Source organism: Scatophagus argus, chromosome 24 (genome assembly GCF_020382885.2).
Source record: "Scatophagus argus isolate fScaArg1 chromosome 24, fScaArg1.pri, whole genome shotgun sequence".
Taxonomy (NCBI): Eukaryota; Metazoa; Chordata; class Actinopteri; family Scatophagidae; genus Scatophagus; species Scatophagus argus.
Window position 1 is genome coordinate 381,377 of NC_058516.1, and position 16,124 is coordinate 397,500.

Sequence of the window (16,124 nt, forward strand, 5' to 3'; positions counted from 1 at the left end):
CTTTGTGAGCGCGTGTCACATGACCTGTTGTGTCAGAGCTGAGCGAACAGACGCGCCGTGTGAAACCTGTGACACGCAGCTGAAGTCAAGAGGAGAAGAAGAACTTCAGGAAGCTTCGCGGAGCTTCAGTCAGCAGCTTTAACATACCAACTCAATGCGGTACACATGATGAACATTCAGGCTACTTTAAGAGGCCATACTGATGTGCAAAACACACAGTTTTACAGCAGAGGTCTAAACTGTACCTTAAAACTACAGTGAAGTAACTGTACTCACTCTGTACCTCTGCTGAACAAAGTGGTCCTGAATGCACACGAGGGTCTGGAGGTGTCGAGCTCAGTGCCGTCTGTGCTGTGGTGGATCTGACAGAGCAGTTCAGCCTGGCAGCCAATCTCGGGGTCAGTATCAGATGAAGTACTTTCAGGGTACTGGTGTGGTACTTGTTGATCACGTGACAGTCAACAGTGAGTCTACAGCAGTGAATATTTGTTGTTTATTTAGCCAAAACATACAAAACAAACCCACCAATCAAATCAGAGCGTGACGACACGTCGTCCAGCTTCACGTGATTCACACAAGTTGAGAAAAACAAAATAAAGCACCGAGAAACACCCGACAGCCTGCCTCTTTCCCTCAGAGCACATGAAGGGTTCAGCTCCTTCTCAGTTAGCATCTGGAAAACACGAGAATACATGATGTGGAACGACTGGCAAATATGACGAAAACACCGCGAAAGACTCCTCTCCACCGCAGGAACTCGCAATATCGGGCAAGCAACCGTCTTGTGATTGGACAGACATGCAAGGTCCAGGCTGACGGTTCCCGCGGTGAAGACGAGATGGAGGAACCCCCGGCTCTCTGAGAACTCGACCAGAAGACACCAGAGCCACGTGTTCATGAGGAGCATTTTACAGAAAGCTCCAGCTCGCCCCTGATTGGCCCAAAAGTTTAACACTCAGCTTATCTAAATCTAAAGTTGCAGCAACCGGTGACGGCCATTTTGTGTCCCTGCTGTGTTACAATCAATAGGCCTGAAGGCCAAGGAGAAGGCGACGACGTCACCGTCCGTCCTTGTTGTCTCGAGCTTATCTCGCAAAAGTTTACACAACATCTTTTCTATAAAAGCTCATTCACATTTTTGTTTCGTTTGTTTCACAGACAGCTGGAAGTCGAACCAATTCTGTCCCGTGTGCGGCTCTGGTTGGTACTACCTGTCCCAGAATCCCCTGCTGTCTGTCAATCACTCAGGGCGTCCAGGAGCTTTTAGTGTCATCATCAGACCTGAATGACTGACAGTCCATCTGGTTTCCTTGACGACACTGCAGCGGGGGCCTGGGGACCGGGGTCAGAGGTCAGATGTGTCGAGGGCACCACGCTCCCTCCAAGGCAGCCATGTTGATTCCTCTCAGGTCGCCAAAGTCGTCGCCGTCTCCGTCGCAGTATTCGCCGTCGTCGTCGTGGTCGTCGAAGCGAGACGTGTAACTGGCCGATGGCTTCTGCTGGAGACGCGTCAGGAACACTTAAGTTACTCAGTGACCAAGAGAAAACTACAACAGGGCGAAGCATAACGGACTCTGGACGCAGTAGCAGCGCAGCAGCAGTACATGCAGTAGTTTGTGTTGTAGTACAATGGCTGACTTTACCGTTCGAACCACCGGCTCTCTGAAGGGGGGGCAGACCATGTGGAAGCGCGGGATGGCCACGTGGAAAACTTCCTCTTTGTTGGCTAAAAAGAAGCAAACATCAGAACAACAAGTGCTGTGAGTCATATTTGACAATAAAAGATCCTGTTTCACAATAAAAGCAAATAGAGAACACACAGCAGGGCGGTTACCCAGTCTGTGGAAGGTGTAGTGACCCTCCATGTACTCTGACGGGGTGGAGAAGGTGGTGCAGCTGGCGTACTCATGGACTTTCCCGGGTGTCATGACGGGAAACTCTCCTGCGCACACACACACACACACACACACACACACACAAATTCAGCAGGTAACACCAGCTGGTCTCAGTGAGGCTGTGCAGGCGGTCATGTGATGCGGGCAGCGTACCGACCACACCGGGCCCCTGAACTTCCTCCACGTTGCCGTCCGAGGTGGTGATTTTCCAGTAACGGCTGTCGAGCTGACAGGCGGCTTCAGGTGACGCGCTGCTCGACATCTCGATCCTGAAAACACACCGTCAATCCAACACTGCACAGACACGTACCGTGTGTACAGACAGACAGGCGAGGGAGACAGACAGGCAGACGGTCACCTGATGCGGTAGGTGAAGAAGAAGTGCGGCGGATGGACGGACGACAGCTCTGGCAGGAAGGAGGTAGAAACAGAGACGGTGATGTCGCCGGTGGTCGCCACGCAGCCCTTATCATGAACGTACCTGCAACACGAGTTTGTTTCATGAAGCCATGAAAACAGACTGCGTTTTGACCTGAACGATCAGGCTGAAGGAACACCGAACTGCAGCGCTGAGAAACTCAACCTTTTCTTGAGTTAAGAGGAAGAAGCTGGAATGTTTCTACCTGAAGATCTGGTCTCTGATGATCGGATATTCTCCTGTGACGACGTTGTGCACGTAAGTCGTGAACCACTCCAAGAAACAGGAACCTGATCACACACAAACACACACAGTTTGTTCATTAGCTAAATTAGCTAAATTAGCTGTTAGCAGCTGCTGTTAGCAGTGCAGCCGTGTATGTAAATGAATGGACGACTGAACTGAAGAGAACTTGAAAACCTGATGATGACTCTGAAGTGAATTTGTTTATTCTGGATGAACACCAGACATAATGAAGTCACTCTGAAGCTAAATGTTTGTGTTTCATGTCTTTTCATCTCACAGAGGCCTTGAGCGAACGGACCTGTGATGAACATGTCGATGGCTGAAGGATCCTGAGCTGTCTGATCCTAAAACACAAACACAGTTCGCACATTTGTTCACGGAGTTTGAAAGACATTTTGCACAAAACCTGATTGTAAGCTTTGAGACATTTATTGTGAAAGGTTACGGACGGGGCAGGGGTAGAAGCTCTCGAACATCCTGCGTCCCTCTGCGGGCTCCAGAGCCATGTACTGGCTGAGTCCGGTGTGGAAGCAGAAGGTGAGCGGCAGGCAGCGTCTCATCCCCTTCCTCTGCTGAAAGCCCCCAGCCGCCGTCTCCACGTCCAGCAGGACCTCCGAGCGGTAGTGGTTGGACAGAGACATGCTGCCCATCAGCCTGAGGACACCCAGACAGACAGACAGGTGGTGTCAGACAGACAGACGAGCAGAGTCAGGTAGGCTGTCAGACAAACTCTCACCCTGGGATCACCAGCTTCTGTCCGTTGTGGATGCGGTACGAGCAGCGGTAGTCGTCCGGAAGCCTGCAGCCGATCTGAGCCTCGATGTCGTTTAGCTCCACCTCTGTGGCGCCCTCTGACACAGAAAACAAACACATCACAGAGCTGTTTACATTGACACAGAACTCTCTGGAGGGAGGTCGATAACGTTGAGGTCGAGCAGCAGATGTTGTCACCTTTGAGCGACGCGATCATGCGTGGACACCTCTGCTGCAGGAAGCTTTTCAGTTGCTCCCAGGCCCTCTTCAGCACCGGGTAGTACTGCATGTACCGGCCCAGGTCCCTGTAGTACTGTTTGAACAGACAGTACCAGGACACGCCACTCTGCAGCCGGTCCGCACTGAAGACACACACGAAAAGAGCTCCAGTGAAGGTCAAACCACGTGGAAACGTGATGCAAGTCTTTCTGTAAGTCTCGTGTACTAATGTGAGGAAGGCGACAGCCTCCTCTTCGCTCCACACGTTTCCCCTCAGTCACTGCTCAGCCAGAAACACAGAACTGCTCTAAACATGTCTGTTTGTTTACAGGTTAAACTAATGAACTTCAACATGTTGATCACAGAGAGCTTAAGGCTTCCTCTTGCTTCTGGCCCTTATGCTAAGCTAGGCTAATTCACATCAATGTTGCATTCAGGAGGTCCTCACTCTGTGAGCAGCCAGTGTTTGGAGCACAGCCTTTTCCACAGCGGGTTGTGTTTGGACAACTCATTGAGCCTCCGGCTGACGTAACTGCAACTGGAGACAACACACACACACACACACACACACACATCACACAGATTTTAGTTCCGCATGTCAGCTAAGCAAACATTCAGTTAAACTTCTCAGTACTTGTTTTTCTTGAGTTAATGATTTCAAATATTAACAGATTTGTTTTTAAAACTTTAAACACATAACTTAAACTACCACTCATTCCAATGCGTCAACAGTCAGCAACTGATCGCAGGCGGCTAAAATGTAAACAAGATCTTTATCTCGCCAAAGTCGCCATTTTAAGTCGGTGCAACACAACAGCCACCGTTTAGCTCTGATTTTAATTAATATTTGCAGGACGTGACTGATAAGATAGCCTTTCCTGTCTTTGCCAGAAATAACACAAAATCATCAGTTTGCTCAGAAGAGAAGCTAACAAAACGAGCAGCTAATAGCAGTTAATAACTGCGAGGAGCGTCATGTTAGCCGTCAGAAACTCGTTTGACAACATTAGCTTCAAGTTAATTCGCTGACAGTAACTTCCTTTTAATTTTTTTTTTTCGGGACGTGAATATTTATTTTTCAGACGTCTTCAGTTGCTGTCTGTAACACAACAGCCGCAGCTCTGTTCACTCTATCACTGCGAGTGCTTGTTCATGTTATTGTCAGCCGCCAGTTAGCTAAGCAGGAGCCGCTAGCCTGCTTGTTTACTTCTCTGTTTTGTTTTAAACAAACGCTGTTTACTGTCACTCTCTGCTGTGTGTGCTGGGGAGACCGGGCTGTGGTGTAGGATACATACTGGATGAGCTCTCTGAAGCCCAGGAAGGACAAAATGTGAAGCAGCGGGTCTGAAGGGAGCTGATCCATCCGTAACTCCGTGGAAGCTGCCATTGTTAGCGACGCTTCTTCTTCGTTCTCCTTTTTAACGGCAGCTGAACGTGAAGGCGGATTACCGCCACCCACCGGAACCCGCTGGTAGGACCAGCGTTACATCCCAGTCGGAAGCTGAACCGTCACAGCTCCCCGACTGAAGGTTTATATTGATATTCTATTCCAATAAAACGTGTCAGTAATTAATGACTAATTGTACAACAACTAATGATACTGATACGTTTATTTAGAAGCAAATTTCTAAGTCTATAAGCAAAAGGGTACAGACTGAGGCTCATACAGCTGATCCTGGTTGTGACTCTCGGTCGGCTCCCAACGACCTCCTACAGGCCACCGTAGAGCTTCAGCAGACACGAATGACCCACATTAAAAAGATGAACATAATTATCATCTGGTATTGTCCAACCTCCAGAACCATATTTATTTTACTTATTTTATTTTATTTTGTTCTACTTTATTCTGTTATTACGTTACTCGTTCTTACGTTTTATGTATGCACCAATCACTAAGACAAATTCCTACTAATGTGAAACCTTACATGGCAATAAAGACAATTCTGGTAATTGTCAGTACTTTTGCTTTTGGTACTTCTGAGTACTTGTACACACTGCAGGTAGTGTGTCTCTGGGGGAAGACTTTCACCTCAGTATCTGTCAGTAAATATTTGCTGTGCTGAGTGAAACAGATCCTGAATCAGCAGAGATTCAGAGGCCTTCAGCGTGTCGGTGTTTCCCGTCAGTCGCCATCTTCTTCACGATGTTCTGCGTTTGTCCGCCCTGAGTCGAAGCCTGATGTTCACCTGAACTCATCTTCATGTGGTCACCACTCACCTCCTGAGTGACGCCACCGAACATCTGAGCTGAAGTACTACACACTAGTAACAAATGTATTCAGATATTTATACTGTGCAGAACTGCATGTATTTGTACAAAGAGTACACCTGAGTAAAGACTGTCCTCCGTCAGGGCTGCAGTCTGAGTCAAAGTAAACACGCTGAGGCTTCACATCAAACTCATGAGTCCAGCTCAAACTTTGACCCTTTGGTCAACACACGGAGACACGCAGAGACACACAGAGACACACACCGAGACAGACAGACTGAGACTGGGAGTCTGCTGCTTCTGGTTCTGAGGTTCTGCGTGCAGGTCTGGATCATGGTGGAACCAACCTCTAAAGCCGCTGCTGTTCTTCTGCTGTTCCTGCTGCACGGCTGCCTGGCTGATGACGGTACCTCCACCCGCTGCACCTTCTGACCGCTGCAGCCGCCTCCCCGGGGCCGGTGGCTGCAGTAATGGTGGTAGTAGTGGTAGTAGTAGTGGTAGCAGCACGGGTAGCGAGTTGTACAAAGTGGATGTGATGATATTAATCTACATTAGAGTCGTACTTTGTGCACAAGTATTTTCATGGTAACGTGTTTAACTTTAACTGAGTAAAAGTCAGGAGCAGTTTAGGAGGAAGAATACAAATACTTCTACTTCACTGCAGCTTGGAGTACTTTTACTGCACTCGATCAGCTTGTTACTTCTCAGAGGAAGACGTGAGATGAAACTGAACGAGGGAGGTTTTATTTGTTTTTCTACTCAAAGTACATTCTGCTGATCAAGTTTGTGTACTTCTTCTACTTGTACTTGAGTAAATGATCTTCAACCTGCCTGTAACCTGTTAATCAGTTTATTAGGAACAGCGGGAGCCGACACAGTCCCCGCTCAGTGGTAGGAGCAGCGTGGACACAATAACACCAGCAGACGTTAAACTGAGTTATGATCTGTCTGTCTGTCTGTAGTTTTCCTCAGCGGTCAGTTGGCCTCTCAGGTGCTGGTCAGGAACCGCCGGGCCAATCAGTTGTTCGAGGAGATAAAAAAAGGTCAGTACTGCGATATCACCGTCTGTGAGCGGTACTGTGACTTCACCGCGTAGGACAGCAGTACTGTGACAGTTCTGTTGTGCAGGGAACCTGGAGAGGGAGTGTCTGGAGGAGATCTGTGACCACGAGGAAGCCCGCGAGGCCTTCGAGCAGCTGGACAAGACGGTACGACTCGCTTTGCTCTCTGCTGCCGTCTGAACACACAACAACAATGCTCTGAGTCACGGTACTCGTAGTACTGCTCAGCCCACAGTCTAACCAGAAACTGTCCCCCTCCCCCTTCAGGAGAACTTCTGGGTGAAATACCTGGGTGAGTACTACTGTAGTACTACTGCATGGCCGTAAAGAAAATGTTAAACTTTGACTGCTTGGTAGAATCAGCAGCTCTTCTGTGTGAGAATAAAATGTTTCTGAGCAAAGAGTCAGACTATCGTGACGGTCGGCTCACCGAGTCACGTGATCTCGGGGGGTTTGAGCCGAGCCGAAGGACTGCGGCGTCGCAGCCTGCGGCTCTTCAGTCCGCTTTGGTTCTGGTCTGTGTGTGGCTGACGTTTCAGGTTCAGATCCTCAGCGGGTAAAGAGTTTCATTTCTCGTGTTGTTTGTGAAGTTTCATCAGACGTGAGCCACACTGCAAACACGAACAAAGTCCGCAACAGCTGACACACACACCGAGTACACAAACACCTGTCTGTCTGACCGACTTCCCGTCTGTCTGTCTGTCTTTCCGTCTGTCAGACTGCAAAGGAACCCAGCTGACAAGAACACTGGAGAACATCGACCTGGTGAGACAGTGTATAGAAGGTAAACACAAACACACCAACATGGAAACCTTAATGTGATGAAGTACACACTGATGCTGACTGTGTGTGTGTGTGTGTGTGTGTGTGTGCACAGGTCAGTGTATTTCTGGCACAGGAGTCAACTATAAAGGCAACATTAACATCACAGTATCAGGGAAACCGTGTCAACACTGGAGTAGCAGCTTCCCTCATCCCATCATCAGGTAACCAACCAACTGACCAACTGACCAACTGAACAACCGACCAACCGACCGACAGGACATGAAGGGACAGAAAACTCCACAACTTAACTAAATGAGGTTTGGGGGGGGGTAACTAAAGAGTAAACCCACTGTCTGTCTGTCTGTCTGTCCACCTGTCTGTCTGTCTGCAGGGAGTTTAACGCCTCAGAGCCCAACAGCATCCTGGAAGAGAACTTCTGTCGGAACCCAGACAACCGCCTGGAGGGCCCCTGGTGTTTCACCAGAGACCCAACAGTCCAGAAGGAGGCCTGCAGGGTCCCCACATGTGGCAAGTACCTACTGGTACTACTACCAGTACTGCAACAGCAAATACACCTGAGCTGCTGTCTTTCTGTCTGTACCTCTCGTTCTAATAAAACTGGAACCGTGGTTGGTTCCGGTCGTGTGAGAACTCACTTACCGTTCTCTGTCAATCTTTAACAGGTGAGGCCTTTGCCCCGCCCACTGTGGCCCCTGAACCAGTCAGATCTGGTGACTGCCTACCAAACTATGGGATCGACTACACTGGCAACCTGGCTGAGACTCTGGGAGGACACACCTGTTTGCAGTGGTCGTCGCCGGAGGCCACGGCCCTGAGCCGGGACAAGGAGTTCATCCCCGAGGTCAGCCTGCAGGGCAACAAGTGCCGTAACCCCGACAATGACCCCGAGGGCCCCTGGTGCTACGTGGAGGTTTCTGGAAACGTGACGGTGGACTACTGCGACCTCGATCTGTGTGGTGAGTACTGCAGAACGTCACACCAGTGACTGAGTATCTGTCTACTGCTTACCTGTCTGTCTCTCATCCAGAGGACCCGTTGCTGGGCGACGTGTTGACGTCGCAGACAGAGGGCAGGGAGCGCTCCGTCCTGGGGCCTAAGAAGAAGCTGGTCTTCAGTCCTCGCTCCTTCGGACAAGGAGAGAGCGGTGAGTCTCTGCTCATTAACTGGTTGATGAACTGGTGCGCTGGGTTTCCATCCAGTACTGACCGGTTTACCGACTGGTTTACTGACCGGCTGTGTTTCAGTATGTGGACAGCGCCCCCTATTTGAAAACCACGGCAAGAAGGACGCCAAGGAGGACGAGTTGCTGGAGTCGTACCGAGACAAACGCATCGTTGGGGGTGACAACGCGGAGGTTGCCTCTGCACCATGGTAACCACAAGTGCAACTTTAAGCTGTCACCATGGTAACCATAAGATAAATGAGATGTGGCCCTCACTTTGCCCGGACGTGTCTCACCTGTTGCTGTCTCCAGGCAGGTGATGCTGTACAAGCGCAGCCCACAGGAGCTGCTGTGTGGGGCCAGTCTGGTCAGCGACCAGTGGATCCTCACTGCAGCTCACTGCATCCTGTACCCGCCATGGAACAAGAACTTCACTTACAACGACATCATCGTCCGCCTGGGAAAACACAACAGGGCCAAGTAAGACTTCCTGTGTGCGTTTGTGGACGACATCACTTCTGACTTTAGAACCACACTGATGAGAACGTTAACCGAACCCTCCAGGTTTGAGCGCGGCACTGAGAAGATCGTGGCCATCGATGAAATCATCGTCCACCCAAAGTACAACTGGAAGGAGAACCTGAACCGTGACATTGCCCTGCTGCACATGAGACGACCAATCACATTCACCGACGAGATCCACCCGGTCTGCCTGCCCGACAGGAGAGTCGCCCAAATGTAAGACCAACAAGCTGTTCACTCTGTAATAAAACGTGTGGGCTTCATCTGACCACAGCTTTTCTCCAACAGGCTGATGAGCGAAGGCTATAAGGGTCGAGTCACCGGCTGGGGGAACCTGAAGGAGACCTGGAACCCATCGGCGAGAAATTTACCCTCAGTCCTCCAGCAAATCCATCTGCCAATCGTAGATCAGGACACCTGCCGCAGCTCCACATCAGTCAAGGTCACAGACAACATGTTCTGTGCAGGTAATTTTTCCCTTCCTGCATCTGTGAAGCAGCCAACAGGAAAACCAGAAGGTTTCCATTCCAATCAGCCAATCAGAGACAGAATAACACGAATGAACCAATCAGAGGCAAAGCAGGTCCACCTTTATCCACTTGTGGCTGCAGCCTGACGTTCTTCTAACTGCTGCAGGTTACAGACCAGAAGACAGCCAACGTGGAGACGCCTGTGAGGGAGACAGCGGGGGACCGTTTGTGATGAAGGTGAGAAACATCTCGCAGAAGCACGGCGCTCTTTACAACCAGTATGACGACCGGTAATAAGCGGTTAGTGCCAGACTGCAGCTGTGAGCAGGTCTGAGGAACCAGTAAAGGTGTCTGATAAGTTCCCTTCCTGTGCAGTACCCTGCAGAGAACCGCTGGTACCAGATGGGCATCGTGTCGTGGGGCGAAGGCTGCGACCGGGACGGGAAGTACGGCTTCTACACCCACCTGTTCAGGATGAGCAGGTGGATGAGGAAAGTTATCGACAAGTCGGCAACAGACGACGAATAGACGCACTTCCTGTTCTGCCTGTCCAGCAATATGAGGCTAATAAAGCTTGTTCACATCCTGGTCTCGTGACAGTCGTGTGTGATCATGTGATAAATAAAGTGTAGCAGGAGACAGAATATGAAACACAACAGATTTTATACAGAATCTCAAAATCCCCACGGCAACACAAACACAAGTTTTGATTGGATGCTCAGTTTAGTGTCGTCTTTTTCACATCTGTTTGTCCATGAAGGAGATCTGGAGCAGCTGCTCCTGCAGCACAGACGCTTTCACGACGCGTCTGTGACACGTCTGTGACATCACAGCTCTCTGAACTGTAAATCTGCGAGCAGCAGCTTCACGGGTGACGTTTGATAAAACGCCAGAAAACGTCGACCGCACAATGTTTTCGCTCACGTTCATCTCGAACATCCCACACAGTCTGCATCCATGCGAACAGAGACAAACGTGAGGAGCTGGTTTGGAAAATGAGGTCGAAGAGTCACCAGCTGTTGCTCGCCGCCCGTCCAAACACAACAACAAGACGATTAAATGTCGATTATTAAGTTCAGTCAGCAGGCGAGCAGGACGAGACAGGAAGTTCACATCAGACAGTCAGAGTCAGGCCTCGTCAGCCTTCTCCTCCACCTCCTCGCTGTCCGCAGTCCTGTGGGTCAGCAGGTGTCTGTTCAGGTGAGTTTTGCGGGTGTAGCTCTTGGGACAGTAGACGCAGGCGTAGGGACGAACGCTGCTGTGGGACAACATGTGCTTCTTCAGATCAAACTTCCTCCTCAAACACTTCCCACATTCTGGACACGAGAAAGGCTTCTCTCCTGGACGGCCAGACAGAGAGACAGACAAGACGGACGGACAGACAGAGGGAGCGAGACAGACAGACAGACAGAGAGAGACAGACAAGACGGACGGACAGAGACAGACAGACGGACGGACAGTCATTTTGATGGATGCAGACGAAGTGACAGATTTAGACTTTTATCAGATGTCTTTGCAGTGAAATGAGTTCCGTCACACCTGTCCAGGTGTGTATCTTACCTGTGTGTATCCTCCGGTGTTCAGTCAGGTGACAGGAAATGGAGAAGGCCTTGCCGCAGTCCTGGCAGACGTACGGCCGTTCTCCTGTGTGAGTCCTCATGTGTTTCTGCAGGTCTCCTCCGGACGGCCAGCCTTTCCCGCAAACCGAGCACACGTACGGCCGCTCGCCGGTGTGCCGCCGCACGTGCACGTTGAGGCCGGCGAGGGCGGTGAAGTCTTTGGGGCAGTAGGGGCAGCGGTAGGGCCGCTCGCCGGTGTGTGTCCTCAGGTGGCCCTCCAGGCCGTCGCGGGTCTTGAAGCGCTTGCCACACTGCGGACACAGGAAGCGGCTCTCGCTGGTGTGGCTCGCCCGGTGCGAGTGGAGGCCGGTCAGAGAGCCGTACGTCTTGCTGCACTGGTCGCACTGGTACGAGCGGAAGGTGTGTGTGCGCTGGTGGATACGAAGCTGCGTCACTCCTGGACAGCACGGACAAACAGCACAGGTGATTCACGAGGTTAGCACAGTTAGCCCTGCAGCTAAAGGCCCGCAGTCAACTGACGGCTATCTGCTAAAACTGAGACTAGATTTGATGTCATGAACCCAGCAGGTACATCCAGGTGTTCACCTGAGCCCAAAGATGAAAGTGAAGACTGAACTGTCAGACCTCACGCTGAGGTCCACCTGTGGTATGTTACCTGAGAAGGTCTGGTCACAGAAGCGGCAGTTGTAGCAGGGCTCCGCCCCCTCCACAGAGTGAGTCTGCAGGTGTCGCAGCAGCTGAGTCTGAGAGCTGAACGTCTGATCGCACACCGTGCAGGTGAGGTCCGGCAGCCGGTGCTGCAGGCGGTGCGCGTCTCTCTCCTTGGCCGACTCAAACACCTTGTCACACCTGCTGCAGGTGAATCCTCCTTTGTCCAGGTGGGTCTGCTTGTGATTGGACAGACTGGACAGGTGGTGGAACTCCTTGTCACACTGGCCGCACTGGTAGACGGGGCGGGCGCGGTGGCTGCGCTGGTGCGACAGCAGCTCAGCTTTGCTTTTGAAGACGCCGTTGCACTGGAAGCAGGTGTGGGTCCTGATGGGGCGTGGCTCTGGGAGGTGGGGCTCCGGGGGGCGGAGCTCTTCCTCCTGTTCGTCAGGTTGAACTTGCAGGTTTGCAGCTCCAGCCGTCGTTAACGCCGAGCCGCAGGACTTATTAGTACGTAGGTGACGGATCACCTGAAGACAGCAGGGATGGAAGACATCAGATCTCAACCACAGTTATCACACAAATGTACAAGTACACGTTTAAAGTTACATGAAGTGAAGTACCTGAGAACGGTAGATGAAGCATTTGGCACACTGAGGACACTTGTGAGCCACCCGCTGAGAATTATGGGAAATGCTGTACAGAGCATTGGCTGTGACCTCAGAGCAGGACTGATCTGACTGGTCTCCAGGTGAGTCCTTCAACCTGACAGGACAAAATGTGATTGGTGGATTCAGCACGAACTGCAACACCGGCAACATCTGGACAAAAGAGTGTCTCACCTGTCTGCTTCCACTGCCACAGGTACGACAGCACATTCGTCACCGTCCACCGCCGAACCCTCACTGGACGACTCTTGCTCCGCTGGCGACGTGGTCTGACCAACCACGGTCTCCTCCACCTCCTCCTGTTCGTCCTCCGTCATCACCACCACCTCCACCTTCACCAGCTCCACGTCCAGGTGGACTGGACTAAGCACTTCAGAGAGAGGATCCGATTGGACTGCTGTGTCGGTGGGAGGAGCCTCGGGATTGGGCAGTTTGCTGAAGAGGGGGTGGGACCAGGCTGAGAGGAGGACCTTCTCTGTGTCGTGATCCACTGAGGGAAAATAAATCAGTACGATTAAAATGTTGTCACGTCAAAGTAAAAATAATTCGGCATTTAACCTATTTGGTGAAGCTTTTTGTACGTCAGTACCTGAGGTGGTTGCTCGTCCCAGTCGACAGCCCTGATTGGTCAGTAGCTCTCTCAGGTCCTCCCTGTCCGCCTCCTGCAGACAGTCCTCCAGACCACCGGGGGCAGTGTCAAGCCAGGAAGCAGCCTGACAGACACATGTCATGAACAGTCCATCATCACACAAGTACAAGACATCAGGTCAACATTACGCTGCATACCCCAAAGGATTATGGGAGGTGTAGTTCAGTGTCTTTGAGACACCTGAGCACCATCATCAGGTCAACATTTAAACGTGTCCACCGGTCCAGAACTAATGACTCTGCTGGACCGTGTTTGAACCGCTAACCTGCGGTCACACGAACGTTATGCGGGACAGTTTGAGTGCATGTTGGGAAGGAATCGCTGCGGACCTGTTTGAAGTCGGGGACGGGGAACAGCTGCTCCACCCTGGACAGGAAGTCAGATACAAGAGACTGCAGGGCAGAGTCAAAACTCTGGTTGAAAACCTCCTGAAACGAATGCAGGAAACAAAGTGTGTTTGAGAAGTGAAGGCGATCATGCAAAGAATAACGTTGTTGTTGTTGTTGTTGTTGCAGCACCGACCTGCAGGAGGCGCTGTCTGTCCGCCGGGCTCTCAGTCAGTTTGCCGGTCAGAGTCAGCAGAGCAGAACAGCATTCATCCACCTGCTCATCGGGCTGCGGTCAGAACACACAAACAGAGTTATCCTGTCGTCCTCCGTATCCCACAATCCACTGCAAGCTGCTCTCGCTCTGTCTGCCCCCGTGAAGTCAAACTGCCTTCTGCTTTTATTATCAATGAACCTGCAGCCGTTTTTGTGAGATCTGGTTGTGATCCGAGCTCAAAACCTTCAGTTCAGAATGAGATAAAGGAGCAAAAAGCTGAACACTCATGAATGAGGCAGAACGTTACTGGGCTTTGTGACTTCATATATATTTACATTATAACACAGATTAGAGACGCAGTTCGAGTCCCCCGTTCCTCACCGTAGTCTGGTAGGCGGAGTGGATTTTGTCAGTCTGTGGATCCGGGTCACAGAGGGTCACCTGAAGAACAGTGAAGACGCTGAATGTGCTTTGCAAGCGCTGAACAAACCACACTAAACATGTTCAAACTGAGTTTAAAATACTCGACTTAAGTACAAGTACTTCAGCGCAGTACTTGAGTAAACGTACTCAGGACTCTGTGTGTACGTGGAGCACAGACCACCGAACGCTCACCTTGGCTCTGAGCGCCAGCAGCAGCAGACTCCTCTGCCTGTCCGTCAGCAGCTGTGGGACGGCCTCGGTTGCCAGGGAAACAAACTCCTCCAACATCCCATAGTGCTTCACGCTTTGCTGCCGTGCGACCTGCCACATGGCTGCTGTCAGCAGGCGGAGAGGAGGGACGAGGAGGCGCAGGGATGGGAGAGGAGGAGCGGGAGCTGGATGGGGACAGGAGGACATTTTGACATGTCACAGGTGATCCTGTAATGACGGCCGCTGCAGTGTTCACGCTGAGCCGCAGTGCAGTGAGAAACACTCGACCTTCTTCTCCGCTGACAAGCACAAACATGAGGATTCCCCGTTGTGGGACTGATGAAGGCCTGTCTTATCTTAAATGTCTGCTGGGGAAAAGAGCCTCTCATCATCACACACATCATCCAGTGTTCAGCTTCAGACTGCTGTGATGGTCTGAATGCGCTTCAGACAAAAAACCATTCAACTTGGACAAAAGGCAAATGTCCAAAAACACATAACACATTGCAGTAATCTTTCCATTTCCATCAGACCTCACATAGTACATTTTTAATCTCTTAATAATTACGCTAACCCGGCAGACTGACGAGGACGCTTCTGGCTGAAAACGACATGTGAAGAAACGAAACTGTTACTTCTTCCGGTGTGCCAAAGCAGGTGAAAATTTGGAAATTTCAGCATGGAGGCTGGCTTGCTTCCTTCTCCGGCCAATCCTCATTAACAAATCTCTGATTTGAGGTTACATTGCCTATTAACGACATAGCAAAATCGAACAAAATGGATTCTAGATATTTTCTAATTAAGAATAAAGTGCTCGTCCTTTCGGCATGTATGACCTTAGTAAATGTATTTTTTTATACTCCGGTTTTATTCACAGAGATACATTTAGCTGCGGCTCGCTTTGGTGCGTTTCACCTCAATCATCATTTTAAGTTGTGGGCGCCGATGAAAGAATGCATGTAACTGTTAATAAATGTTACTCCAGGTATTAAGACGATGGGGGACTTCATAAGTGAACCACAAACTGGGAGAAGTAACGCTAACTCGACGACGTGACGTGTTAACAGGTTAAACATAAATTGTTTTCTAAATGTAAGCAATCACCGTTTGGTATGTTACACATATGCCGAATTAAAGTGCACCTACAACCGACTCACAGTAGCGATTATGGTATTTAATCTTATGCATTTTCATTTTCTGTAAGCCAAAATATATTAAAAACGACATTTTTTGCACACAGTTTGTTATGAATCAGTTCAACGAACAATCGCATAGGTTGGGTCAGCTGGCCAACGTTTGGCTCTCAATTAGCAGACAAATAAAACATTATTCCTGATAAATAAACAATGAGTTGGTTGGTAAACAAGACCAGCACGTACTCATCCTGCTTCTGCTGTCAAACGCCTCGTGTCCACCTTTCAACACGGCATTAAAATCCGGTTAGCTGGGTGAGCTAACAGCTAACTAGTGTTTACAGTCCAGCTCACGGCAGCTCCGCCCTCACACCGGAAACACACCAAACACTTCCTGTTGCGCGTGCACGTGGGTGAGATTTCAGCCTCTCGTGCACGTGCTCGTGCAGCTCAGAGGCTTACAGGTCATTAAGTTCCCTCCAGAGAAGAACTCAGCAGCTAACAGAGCCTGACCAACACCTGATCAATAC

General features: G+C 50.4%; 3 protein-coding genes across 6 annotated transcripts in view; 1 reads left to right on the plus strand and 2 right to left on the minus strand.

Moving 5' to 3' along the window:
* Positions 1-475: 475 nt before the first annotated feature.
* fbxo3 (F-box protein 3) lies at positions 476-4,984 on the minus strand. 2 transcript variants are annotated; one of them, XM_046381853.1, is made up of 12 exons: positions 4,827-4,984; positions 3,980-4,069; positions 3,511-3,674; positions 3,296-3,410; positions 3,009-3,213; positions 2,858-2,903; positions 2,519-2,603; positions 2,254-2,376; positions 2,049-2,164; positions 1,835-1,942; positions 1,644-1,726; positions 476-1,496 (listed from the first exon to the last, which is right to left on the minus strand). In XM_046381853.1, exons 1-12 carry the CDS (start codon positions 4,916-4,918, stop codon positions 1,353-1,355), a joined length of 1,371 nt encoding a protein of 456 aa, XP_046237809.1. In that variant the 5' UTR covers positions 4,919-4,984; the 3' UTR covers positions 476-1,352. The 2 variants fall into 2 exon arrangements, with proteins under 2 accessions (XP_046237809.1, XP_046237808.1); XM_046381852.1 differs by having other exon boundaries at positions 476-1,499.
* Positions 4,985-5,956: 972 nt separating this feature from the next.
* Positions 5,957-10,329, plus strand: f2 (coagulation factor II (thrombin)). Its single transcript, XM_046381828.1, has 15 exons — positions 5,957-6,145; positions 6,702-6,782; positions 6,868-6,947; positions 7,068-7,092; positions 7,519-7,584; positions 7,678-7,786; positions 7,957-8,093; positions 8,249-8,542; positions 8,614-8,730; positions 8,831-8,957; positions 9,061-9,228; positions 9,313-9,486; positions 9,559-9,737; positions 9,907-9,977; positions 10,116-10,329. The coding sequence occupies exons 1-15, from the start codon at positions 6,073-6,075 to the stop codon at positions 10,266-10,268; spliced, it is 1,854 nt and encodes a 617-aa protein (XP_046237784.1). The 5' UTR covers positions 5,957-6,072; the 3' UTR covers positions 10,269-10,329.
* Positions 10,330-10,384: 55 nt separating this feature from the next.
* The window catches only part of LOC124055212 (zinc finger protein 436-like), a 7,301-nt gene continuing 1,561 nt past the window's right edge, over positions 10,385-16,124 (minus strand). Inside the window, exons 1-11 of one of the 3 annotated variants that reach the window (XM_046381817.1) lie at positions 15,841-16,037; positions 14,444-14,646; positions 14,210-14,269; positions 13,808-13,900; positions 13,615-13,713; positions 13,226-13,349; positions 12,811-13,126; positions 12,592-12,733; positions 11,976-12,498; positions 11,301-11,756; positions 10,385-11,080 (exon numbers count right to left, since the gene is read on the minus strand). In XM_046381817.1, the coding sequence (XP_046237773.1) occupies positions 10,869-11,080; positions 11,301-11,756; positions 11,976-12,498; positions 12,592-12,733; positions 12,811-13,126; positions 13,226-13,349; positions 13,615-13,713; positions 13,808-13,900; positions 14,210-14,269; positions 14,444-14,646; positions 15,841-15,844 (2,232 nt within the window). In that variant the 5' untranslated portion in view covers positions 15,845-16,037 and the 3' untranslated portion in view covers positions 10,385-10,868. Of the gene's footprint in view, positions 11,081-11,300; positions 11,757-11,975; positions 12,499-12,591; positions 12,734-12,810; positions 13,127-13,225; positions 13,350-13,614; positions 13,714-13,807; positions 13,901-14,209; positions 14,270-14,443; positions 14,647-15,035; positions 15,185-15,840; positions 16,038-16,124 lie in introns of those variants that run through there. The other 2 variants (XM_046381816.1, XM_046381818.1) reach the window with 2 other exon arrangements.